Source organism: Podarcis erhardii, assembly GCF_964252035.2.
Source record: "Podarcis erhardii genome assembly, chromosome: 4".
Taxonomy (NCBI): domain Eukaryota; kingdom Metazoa; phylum Chordata; class Lepidosauria; order Squamata; family Lacertidae; genus Podarcis; species Podarcis erhardii.
In genome coordinates this window covers 1,948,035-1,960,216 of record NC_138508.1, presented here as the reverse complement: position 1 = coordinate 1,960,216, position 12,182 = coordinate 1,948,035, and the positions used below count along the sequence as shown (strand labels likewise).

The window sequence follows — 12,182 nt, the reverse complement described above, 5'->3', positions numbered from 1 at the left end:
TTACATACAGCTCATGGGATGGTTTTGAAGGATGTTGTGTGGAGCTGAGTGCACAGCTGTGCTGACTGGGGCTAACGGGAATTGTCTTTTCAAACATCTAGGGTTTCCCAAACTTGAGTCTCCAGCTTTTTTTGGACTACAGTTCCCATTATGGGAACTGTATGGCACGCTAAGGATGAGGAGGTCAAAAGGGTGATGACACAATGGGCTAAAGATTTTGGATATAATATTCAGTTAGAATCTTGGGAAAGGTTGTGGAAGGAAGGCATGCATGAAAACGTTATGAAAATGATGTATAGGTGGTATTTAACACCAGCCAAACTTGCTAAAATGTACAAGAGAAGAACTAATGAGTGTTGGAAATGTAAAGAAAGGGAAGGTACCTTTTACCAGACGCGGTGGACTTGCAAAGAAGTAAAGGCTTTCTTGGAAATGGTATATAATGAGTTAAAGAAAATGTTTAAAAATACTTTTGTTCAAAAACCAGAAGCTTTCTATTGGGTCTAGTGGGTGAAGAGACACCAAGGGAAGATAAAAGACTATTCATGTATGCAACAACTGTGGCAAGAATTATTTTAGCCCGTAAATGGAAACAACAAGAAGTACCAACGAAAGAAGAGTGGCAAAGGAAGATGATGGACTTTGCAGAACTGGCGAAGCTGACGGGAAAAATCTGAAACCAGCACGATCAAGTATTCCAAAAAGATTGGACTAAATTTATACGATATTTGAAAGATCATTGTAAGCAATTAAGATCACTAGCAAGGTTGTCTGAAGACTTGTAATAAGAAATTTCTATCTTTCTCTATTCATTTAAATTTTAGAGATATTCTGTAATGAGTGTTATTAGAATTGGAAAATGTTTAAATTGCAATGATATAAAGGTTAATTTTGAAAGCCATGAGGTGGTTGGGAAGGAAGTCAATAGGCTCTTAGAGCCAAGGTAGTATAGTGGATAAAGATGATGTGAATGTATAATATTAAATGGAAAATAAATAAAAATTACATTTAAAAAGAAAAGAAAACATCACTTCAAAGGTCACCATCGACACCTGCCTCAGGTGGAGAGAGTCTAGTCACCCACACAAAGAAAGGACCATCACCTGGGACTTGTACCACCTGTTGGATGCAACAAGAGCTGACTGACTTCAAAGTAGCATTTGCCTGAAAAGGAAGTACTCATATGACCTCATTGTTGCTGTTAGTCATTATATGGCCACCCGCCAATAAAATTCTTGGACCAACAGTTCCCAAACTTTTTCAGGCCGCCATCCCCTTGGTTCCATGAACTCACCCCCAGTGCCCCCTGCCCTGTAAAAAGCGTCATTCACAACAGTGGCTTGCAAGACCCACCAAGGAAGACAAAAGCACAATGAAATTCAGGACAGTGACAATTAATTGCACATTTATCCGAAATCCAGTTGAAACCATTTCATTGAATTAATCAACAAAACTGATGAACTTCCCAATTAGCTAAGCACCGCAGACCCCCTGTCTTTCGAAAGCCAAGCCATGGACTCCCTGCTTTTGAAAATGTAGACATCTCGGTGGTAGTTCTTGTTATGTGAATGGTGCCAAAGACCCCCCAACCCCCGGGTAGGTTACGTGAACCACCAGTTGGCAACCACTGGTCTAGGCAGTTTAGAAAAGAATAGAACACCTGGATGGGTGAAAGGTTGACGACTGCACTGGACCCCAAACCCTTGGCTCCAAGAGATGGCAAGAGGCTTCTGGAGAGAGTGGGGAGGGGAGCTGAAAGGAGATCTAAGCAGAATGACAGCGAAGGAAGAGAGGCAGGCTTCACCTAACTGGAACCAATTGGAACTAGAAATGCAAGAAGGCAATCATGCATATAAGAGGCATATAAATAACATGATTGTAATTATAATTAATGATGATGCAAAGCGATGTGGGTTTTCTTTTCTTTTCTTTTGACAAGCAGCCTTGATTATTTGCTCCCATGTGGAAAAATACAGGACTCAGAGTATCATGCAGACTGGACCACCCCCCCCAAAAAAAAACACACCCCTGCAACAATAAATGGAAATACATGTGTGCATTGATTTGCAAAACAAAATGACTTATGTCAGTGAGTGCACAGTCCTATGGAGTGCATGGTCATTTCTTAATAAGCATAAAGGTAAAGGTAAAGGGACCCCTGATCACAAGGTCCAGTCATGACCGATTCTGGGGTTGCAGAGCTCATCTCGCTATATTGGCTGAGGGAGCTTCTGGGTCATGTGGCCAGCATGACTGAGCCACTTCTGGCGAACCAGAGCAGCACATGAAAACGCCGTTTACCTTCCCGCCGGAGCGGTGCCTATTTATCTACTTGCACTTTGACATGCCTTTGAACTGCTAGGTTGGCAGGAGCAGGGACCAAGCAACGGGAGCTCACCCCGTCGTGGGGATTCGAACCCCCGACCTTTTGATCGGCAAGTCCTAGGCTCAGTGGTTTAACCCAAAGTGCCACCCGCGTCCCATCTTAATAAGCATAGCCAGTGCTTTTTTCTGGGGGGGGGGGACTCAGGGGGACACATGCCCCTAAACATTTTGTGAATCTAAGTCTGGCCTCATTGAGGGGCAGTATTTCAACAAGAGTAGGAAAATGAGAGTACTCCTAAACATGTTTTTAGAAATAAAAGCACTGATCATAGCCAAAAGCCGTCTCTCGGGTACATTTAAGAGTCACTAACACCCACAGAATTTTCTCTATGGGGCTGGGGCTGGCATTTCTGGTCTCAAACTACTGCACCCCCATATGAATGAATTTGCCACATGGATCAGTCCCACCATGCTAAGGTGAGTGCATTCTGTAGTCAATGAAAAGATGGATGAGCAAGGAAGGGAAGGGGGAACCCTGTTTACCACATTGAGCTCCCTGGAGAAAAAGCTGGGATGTGACTTCATCATACAATATGATACAATATGATAATCTTTATTGTCATTGTCCCATACAGAACAATGGAATTGAAAGAAAGAAAAAAATACACATAAGACATTCAAAACCAACAAGCCTGCTATCCTAGCTATCCCAACCTGGTTAGCCCCCTAAAAACTCTGATACCCCATTTTTAAATACAATATACTCCCATAGAGACTCCTTACAATGCATTTAAAACCAAAATCGCCTTTGGGTAGAAACTGTTTCTCAGGCGGCTAGTCCTAGTCTTTATAACCCTGGACCTTCTTCCAGAAGGCAGAAGCTGAAAGAGATCATTTCTGGGGTGTGCACGATCCTGCACTATGTCTGCAGCTTTCTTATAGCACCTGGAAGCCTAGATTTGATCCAAGGTGGGAAGAGTGCACCCAATTATTCTCTCTGCAGTCTTTGCAACCCTGGACAGCATTGTTTTCCCCCTGACCGTGCAGCTCCCAAACCACACACACAGACCATAAGTTAATACACTCTCAACAGTACAGTGGTCAAATGCCATCAACAGGTCCTTTGAAAGATTGTTTTTCTGGAGGATTCTCAGAAAATAAAATCATGGTTCAGGTTGTTGCCATTCCATGTCAGAACTTCTTCCGATGGAGAGCCCTTCCAAATGCCTTGAGGATCTCCTTGGTCTTGATGCTGTAGATGATGGGGTTCAGCAGAGGAGGGACCAGGAGATAGATGTTGGCCATCAGGGAGTGAACCAGAGGTGGAGCATGCTTGCCAAACCGGTACACCATAGACAGGCCGATCATTGGGGTGTAATAGATCACAACGGCACAGATGTGGGAGACGCAGGTGTTCAGGGCCTTGAGGCGCCCTTCCTTGGAGGCCATGCTCAGCACGGTCTTGAGGATCATTGTGTAGGACAGGACAATGAACAGGGAATCGAGGCCGAATGTACAGAGCAAGACAAAGAGCCCATAGAGGCTGTTGACGGTGGTGTCTGCACAAGGGAGCCGGATTAAATTGGGGTGCAGACAGTAGGGGTGAGCAAGCACATTGGACCTACAGAATGGCAGCCTCCTCAGGAGAAGAGGCAGTGGGGCCAGCAGGATAATGCTCTTCGCTGCAATCCCTGAGCCTATCATGGCAATCCTGAAGTTGGTCAGGATGGTGGTGTATTGCAGAGGGTTGTAAATGGCTATGAAGCGGTCCAGGGCCATTGCCCAGAGGACCCCTGAGTCCATGATGGAGAAGCAGTGGATGAAGAACATCTGGCTGAGGCACGCATCCAGCCCAATCTCCCTGGCATCAAACAGGAAGACGCCCAGCACTGTGGGGAGGGTAGAGAGGGAGACCCCCAGCTCACTCACAGCCAGCATGCAGAGGAAGAGATACATGGGTTTGTGGAGGCTCCGATCCTTCACAATCACTAGGAATATAGCACTATTCCCCAAGAGAGCAACCACATAGGCAAAGCAGAAAGGGATGGAGACCCCGATATTTCTGGACTGCAGTTCTGAGATGCCTGTGAGGAGGAACGTAGAATGGAGGGAGCTTTGGTTTCTGAGCAGCTCCATGGTGAGCGATCAAGTTCTCCCATTCAGCAGCACCTGGATGGACATAAGGGAGGAAAAGGCCTCATCATCAACATGGGAGTTTCATAGAATCATAGATATTTAGAGTTGTAAGGGACCCCAAGGGCCATCTAGTCCAACTCCCTGCAAGCAGGCATCAGAGCTAGAACATCTCTGACAGATGGCCATCCAAACTGTCTCTCCAATGAAGAATAGTCCATCACCTTCCAGGGGAGTCCATTCCATGGTTGAACAGCTCTCACTGTTTACTCAGCATCGCCTTCCATGCAATTTGAATCCATTTGTTTTGGTTGTGCTCTCTGGAGCAGCAGAAATCAAGCTTACTCCTGTCAGGAGTTTAGCCTACACTTGAGTAGGACCCTGGCAGAAGCATGTGCCCGACTGGCATGTTCTCTCCCTCCTGGTCTTTTGTTTGGGAGCTTCAAAAGTTTTCTTCAGCCCAAACATCACAGCGACCGATGGCAACCGACACCGGAACATACGGATCTGCAGAGTTTGCGCATCATGCGCATGACAGACCTCAGCAACTCCATGTCTAAGTGGTGGCGGCTGTTTTTTGTCCTGACACTTTCAATGGGAAAACCCACGTTTTACCGGTGAATTGGAGCAAACAGCAATCCACTTGCTCTGATTCAGCAGTGAAACACAAGTTTTTCTTGGGGTGGAAGCCAGGACACACAAGAAAAAACCTCGCTCAGACATGGAGCTTTAAAACCTTGGCCTGGATAAAATATGAGTAAGCCCTAGTACTGAAGCATCTCAATACTCAGTACGTTTCTGAGCACAATTCAAAGTATTGGTGCTGGCCTTTAAAGCCCTAAACAGCCTCTGTCCAGTAGACCTGAAGGAGCGTCTCCACCCCCATCATTCTGCCCGGATGCTGAGGTCCAGCACCCTCAGTGGTTCCCTCCTTACGAGAAGCCAAGTTACAGGGAACCAGGCAGAGGGTCTTCTTGGTAGTGGCCCCCGCCCTGTGGAATGCCCTCCCATCAGATGTCAAAGAGAAAAATAACTACCAAACTTTTAGAAGACATCTGAAGGCAGCCCTTTAATGTTTTAACAGACTCTGTGTTTTAATATTTTGTTAGAAGCTGCCCAGAGTGGCTGGGGAAACCCAGACAGATGGGCTGGGTATAAATAATAAATTATAATAATAATAATAATAATAATAATAATTTATTATTTATACCCCGCCCATCTGGCTGAGTTTCCCCAGCCACTCTGGGCGGCTCCCAATCAGTATTAAAAACAGTACAGCATTACATATTAAAAACATCCCTGAACAGGGCTGCCTTAAGATGTCTTCTGAACGTCAGGTAATTCTTTATCTCTTTGACATCTGATGGGAGGGCGTTCCACAGGGCGGGCGCCACTACCGAGAAGGCCCTCTGTCTGGTTCCCTGTAACCTCACTTCTCGCAATGAGGGAACCGCCAGAAGGCCCTCGGCGCTGGATCTCAGTGTCCGGGCTGAACGATGGGGGTGGAGACGCTCCTTCAGGTATACAGGACCGAGGCCGTTTAGGGCTTTAAAGGTCAGCACCAACACTTTGAATTGTGCTCGGAAACGTACTGGGAGCCAATGCAGATCTCTCAGAACCGGTGTTATGTGGTCCCGGCGGCCACTCCCAGTCACCAGTCTAGCTGCCGCATTCTGGATTAATTGCAGTTTCCGGGTCACCTTCAAAGGTAGCCCCACGTAGAGCGCATTGCAGTAGTCCAAGCGTGAGATAACTAGAGCATGCACCACTCTGGCGAGACAGTCCGCGGGGAGGTAGGGTCTTAGCCTGCGTACCAGGTGGAGCTGGTAGACAGCTGCCCTGGACACAGAGTTAATCTGCGCCTCCATGGACAGCTGTGAGTCCAAAATGACTCCCAGGCTGCGCACCTGGTCCTTCAGGGGCACAGTTACCCCATTCAGGACCAGGGAATCCTCCACACCTGCCCGCCTCCTGTCCCCCAAAAACAGTACTTCTGTCTTGTCAGGATTCAACCTCAATCTGTTAGCCGCCATCCAACCTCCAACCGCCTCCAGGCACTCACACAGGACCTTCACCGCCTTCACTGGTTCTGATTTAAAGGAGAGGTAGAGCTGGGTGTCATCTGCATACTGATGAACACCCAGTCCAAACCCCCTGATGATCTCTCCCAGCGGCTTCATATAGATATTAAAAAGCATGGGGGAGAGGACAGAACCCTGAGGCACCCCACAAGTGAGAGCCCAGGGGTCTGAACATTCATCCCCCACCACCACCTTCTGGACACGGCCCAGGAGGAAGGAGCGGAACCACTGTATAACAGTGCCCCCAGCTCCCAGCCCCTCTAGACGGTCCAGAAGGATGTTATGGTCGATGGTGTCAAAGGCCGCTGAGAGATCCAGCAGAACTAGGAAACAGCTCTCACCTTTGTCCCTAGCCCGCCGGAGATCATCAACCAGCGCGACCAAGGCAGTTTCAGTCCCATGGTGAGGCCTGAATCCCGATTGGAAGGGATCCAAATGGTCCGTTTCCTCCAGGCGTGCTTGGAGTTGTTCAGCAACCACCCGCTCAATCACCTTGCCCAAGAATGGCAGATTTGAGACTGGGCGATAGTTGGCCAAATTGGCCGGGTCTAAAGATGTTTTTTTAAGAAGCGGTTTAATGACCGCCTCTTTCAGCGGGTCTGGGAAGGCTCCCTCATGGAGGGAAGCGTTCACCACCCCGCAAAGCCCATCGCCCAGCCCTTCCCGGCTCGCTTTTATCAGCCAGGATGGGCAAGGATCAAGGAGACAGGTGGTCGGTTTCACTCGTCCAAGCAGCCTGTCCACATCCTCGGAGGTAACAGATTGGAATTGATCCCATGTAACAGGACCAGACAGAACTCTAGCACTCTCCCGCCCTGGCCCTGCTCCCACGGTGGAGTCTACCTCCTTCTGAATCTGAGCGATTTTATCTGCAAAAAACTTTGCAAAAGCATTGCAGGAGATCTTGGGGTCCCTACCAGGCCCCATTGGTACAGGTGGTTCTGATAGATTGCGAACCACCTGAAAAAGTCTCCTGCTGCTGTTTTCTGCAGATGCAATGGAGGCGGTGAAGAAGGCCCTCTTCGCCGTCGCCATTGCCACTTGGTAGGCTCGACGTTGAGCTCTAACCCGTGTCCGGTCTGATTCAGAATGAGTTTTCCGCCACCGGCGCTCTAGCCGTCTCAACGATTGTTTCATCACCCTCAGCTCCGGGGAAAACCACGGGGCTGTCCGGGCTCCATGCAATCGGAGAGGGCGCTTCGGAGCCAGACAGTCAATAGCCCTGGTTAACTCCGCATTCCAGCGGGCCACCAGGGAATCAGCTGAAAGGCCATCAACTTGGGATAGAGCATCCCCTACCACTCTCTGGAAGCCAATTGGATCCATTAAGTGGCAGGGGCGGACCATCCGAATCGGTCCCACCTCCCTGCGGAGGGGAAGGGTTGCGGAGAAGTCCAGTTGCACCAGGAAGTGATCTGACCATGGCACTTCTTTTGTTTCACTTTTAGTTAATGTCAGATCACCAGCATCCGTAGAGGTAAACACCAAGTCTAAGGCATGTCCGTGGCTATGAGTTGGGCCAGACTTATTCAGGGACAGCCCCATGGAGGCCATGCTTTCCACGAAGTCCCGAGCGGCCCCTTGTAAGGTCGTGTCGGCATGGATGTTAAAATCCCCCAGGACAACCAGGCTAGGTGTCTCCAGGAGCATATCCGCCACGACCTGAAGCAGCTCGGGCAGGGAATCCTTGGTGCAGCGGGGAGGTCGGTACACCAGTAGGAATCCTGTACTGCCCCTATTGCCCAACTTCCAGAACATGCACTCAGAAAACTGGGTCTTCCCAATAGGACGCCTGGTGCAGACTAATGACTTCCTAAAAATCACTGCAACCCCCCCTCCCCGCCCACATGACCTGGGTTGCTGTGCGTAAGAGAAACCTGGTGGGCAAGCAGCGGCAAGGGCAGGCCCATCTGCTTCATCCAACCAAGTCTCTGTTACACATGCCAGATCAAATCCTCCATCCATGATCAAGTCATGGATGGCAGTGGTCTTATGAATCATTTACCTGGCATTGCACAGCAACACTTTCAGGTCATGTGGGTATCCCTTGCTGATTCTAGTATCCATCCGGTCAGGACCAGACCCGGAGGCAGGAATAGTCCTCAGACAACGACTAAACCTGCCTCCTCTGTAATGACATGGTCTGGTCTTAGCGTAACTCCTCCTCCTACCCGTGATCACTGAGATCGGTTGTCCCAGTGCATTCCCCCCTGTGGAACATGCCCCAGCCATTTTGTGGGCTGGGGCCCACTCCCCGGCAGCCCTGACCCCTCCCCCTAAGAACAAAATAACAACTTATACAAACAAACAAAACTAATAAAACAATACAAACAAAAAATGTAAAAATTACAAGATCATCAAAAAAAAAAAAAAAAATTCCCCAAACCCAACCAAACATCCATCCCCCCCCCACCCCCCACATACAAAAAATCCAAAAGAATTTTTTTTAAAAAAACATTTTAAAAACACTCTGTGCCCCTCCTGCAGTAACACTGTCCTAGTGAGGCCTGTCAGGCCCCGCCCTGGGCCAGATGGTAAGTGGCAGGAAGGAGCAGGGCCCTCAAGCACTCACTCAGGGGAGTCCTCCTGGGCAGCAGGCAGCAAGCCGCATGCAGTCCTTATGAGGCTTCAGGCCCCGCCCCAGGCCAGATGGTAAGTGGCAAGAGCAGGACCCTCAGGCACTCACTCAGGGGAGTCCTCCTGGGCAGCAGGCAGCAAGCACCAAGCAGTCCTTATGAGGCCTGTCAGGCCCCGCCCCAGGCCAGATGGTAAGTGGCAAGAGCAGGACCCTCCAGCACTCACTCAGGGGAGTCCTCCTGGGCAGCAGGCAGCAAGCCGCATGCAGTCCTTATGAGGCTTCAGGCCCCGCCCCAGGCCAGATGGTAAGTGGCAAGAGCAGGACCCTCAGGCACTCACTCAGGGGAGTCCTCCTGGGCAGCAGGCAGCAAGCACCAAGCAGTCCTTATGAGGCCTGTCAGGCCCCGCCCCAGGCCAGATGGTAAGTGGCAAGAGCAGGACCCTCCAGCACTCACTCAGGGGAGTCCTCCTGGGCAGCAGGCAGCAAGCACCAAGCAGTCCTTATGAGGCCTGTCAGGCCCCGCCCCAGGCCAGATGGTAAGTGGCAAGAGCAGGACCCTCAGGCACTCACTCAGGGGAGTCCTCCTGGGCAGCAGGCAGCAAGCACCAAGCAGTCCTTATGAGGCCTGTCAGGCCCCGCCCCAGGCCAGATGGTAAGTGGCAAGAGCAGGACCCTCCAGCACTCACTCAGGGGAGTCCTCCTGGGCAGCAGGCAGCAAGCACCAAGCAGTCCTTATGAGGCTTCAGGCCCCGCCCCAGGCCAGATGGTAAGTGGCAAGAGCAGGACCCTCAGGCACTCACTCAGGGGAGTCCTCCTGGGCAGCAGGCAGCAAGCACCAAGCAGTCCTTATGAGGCCTGTCAGGCCCCGCCCCAGGCCAGATGGTAAGTGGCAAGAGCAGGACCCTCAGGCACTCACTCAGGGGAGTCCTCCTGGGCAGCAGGCAGCAAGCACCAAGCAGTCCTTATGAGGCCTGTCAGGCCCCGCCCCAGGCCAGATGGTAAGTGGCAAGAGCAGGACCCTCCAGCACTCACTCAGGGGAGTCCTCCTGGGCAGCAGGCAGCAAGCACCAAGCAGTCCTTATGAGGCTTCAGGCCCCGCCCCAGGCCAGATGGTAAGTGGCAAGAGCAGGACCCTCAGGCACTCACTCAGGGGAGTCCTCCTGGGCTGGACTCCCCTGAAGTTTGTGGCAACCTTCTCTGATGAAGAATTATTATTATTATTATTATTATTATTATTATTATTATTATTACACCCTCTTTTAAAAATCCCAATACATCCCAATAAATAATGGGTACCAACAGACATTCCGAAAGGTTTTTTAAAAGAAAGTGGGCGCATCTGGCCCATTTGACCCCCCCTCCCCCCACCTGTCACTTGCAACACTCCAGAGCCACAGCCCTTGAATATTCAGGCCCATTCCATACCTCAGCAAGGTTCTCTATTATGGCGATTCTGGGCTCATCTAGACTTCTGCTTGTCCCGTGTCTAGAAAGCACTGGCCAGAGTGGATGAGCCCTGAATCCTGGATCAATATCCCTGAAGCCGGAAGGCAGTTTGTGGCAACCTTCTCTGATGAAGAACAAGTTCCACCTGGAGCATAAAAAGACCCATCTGGATGGAAGCGTTTTAGTCTCTGCTGGTGGCCAGGAGAAAGATCCAGTCATTTCAGAGGCTCAGCTGTGTAAAGATTTATGCTGCTTTCTTGGGAATCCCTGGAGAGGAATGGAGATGAGACGTCCCTCTTGCAGCATGCGGGGACACCAATGGGCACTAAGCCAAGGGAGACATTTCTGCAGGGCGCAGAACTAGTGCTGAGCACCATCCTCCCACAGCAAACTAGGTCACAGCAGCTGCAACAGTGCAATTACTGAGTTCCACTGTCTTATCTGTACATTTTAAGCACTGGCTATGTGAAGTGGCTAATTAGCTGCAATCCTATATTGGTGGTTGCACCAAGAGAAATATGAATATTGATTTTGTTTGTTTGTTTATAAGAAAACCCCTACTGGATCAGGCCAGTGGCCCGTCTAGACCAACGTCCTGCTCTCACACGGGCCAAACCAGATGCCCCAATGAGCAGGACCTGAGCACAAGAGCCGCTCTCCCCACCTGTGATGTCCAGACTTTGGTGTTCAGATGCACACTGCCTCTGACAATGGACATAGGAGGTAAAAGGTAAAGGTAAAGGACCCCTGGACAGTAAAGTCCAGTCAAAGGTGACTATGGGGTTGCGGCACTCATCTTGCTTTCAGGCTGAGGGAGCCGATGTTTGTCCACAGACAGCTTTCCAGGTCATGTGGCCAGCAAGACTAAACCACTTCTGATGCAACGGGACACTGTGATGGAAGCCAGAGCACATGGAAATGCAATTTACCTTCCTGCCACAGTGGTACCTATTTATATACTTGTGCTGGTGTGTTTTCGAACTGCTAGGTTGGCAGGAGCTGGGACAGAGCAACAGGACCTCACCACCACTGAGTGGATTCGAACTGCTGACCTTCCAATCAACAAGCCCAAGAGGCTCAGTGGTTTAGACCACAGCACCACCCGCTTCCCATACAGCATAACCATCATGATTCAGCATAACCAATTCTGATGACCCTCAGGGTCCCTTCCAATTCCACAGTTCTATGATTCTATGAATGCACAGACTGTTTGGTTTCCGATGAAGATGAACCTGAAGACTGCTTGGACATAGATTTCATTGTGCTTGCTAGACTGAAAACCAGAAGAGGAGCACGAGCGATGCCACCATCTTCTCTCTGGTAACATAGATTGGAATGAATGTGTGGTGCTATTGAGCTACCTATGACTAATAACCATGACAGCAATGTTTCATGGTCAGAAGCAGCATGAGCTGCAGAGTGAGCTCCTCTCCAGTATTATTCTGTCATTACATGGTGCATCATAATTTAAGACAAAGTGGGCTACCCAGGAAGAAGCTGCTCTTGTCTCTGTGTGTGCATCTGTTTGTGAGCACCTTCCCCCATGGGCAAACTAGGTCACAGCAGCTGCAACAGTGAGATTACAAAGCTGCACTCTCAGATCTATATATTTTAAGCAT

The 12,182-nt window shown here is 49.8% G+C and overlaps 1 protein-coding gene and 1 long non-coding RNA gene across 2 annotated transcripts in view; one reads left to right on the top strand and one right to left on the bottom strand.

Moving 5' to 3' along the window:
• Positions 1-12,182, top strand: part of LOC309341326 — a 223,062-nt gene that overhangs the window by 107,808 nt on the left and 103,072 nt on the right. The window lies entirely within an intron of this gene.
• On the bottom strand, positions 3,517-4,461 carry LOC309341181 (olfactory receptor 51I2-like; the record flags this gene model as incomplete). Its single annotated transcript, XM_081860703.1, has 1 exon — positions 3,517-4,461. One exon carries the CDS (start codon positions 4,459-4,461, stop codon positions 3,517-3,519), a length of 945 nt encoding a protein of 314 aa, XP_081716829.1.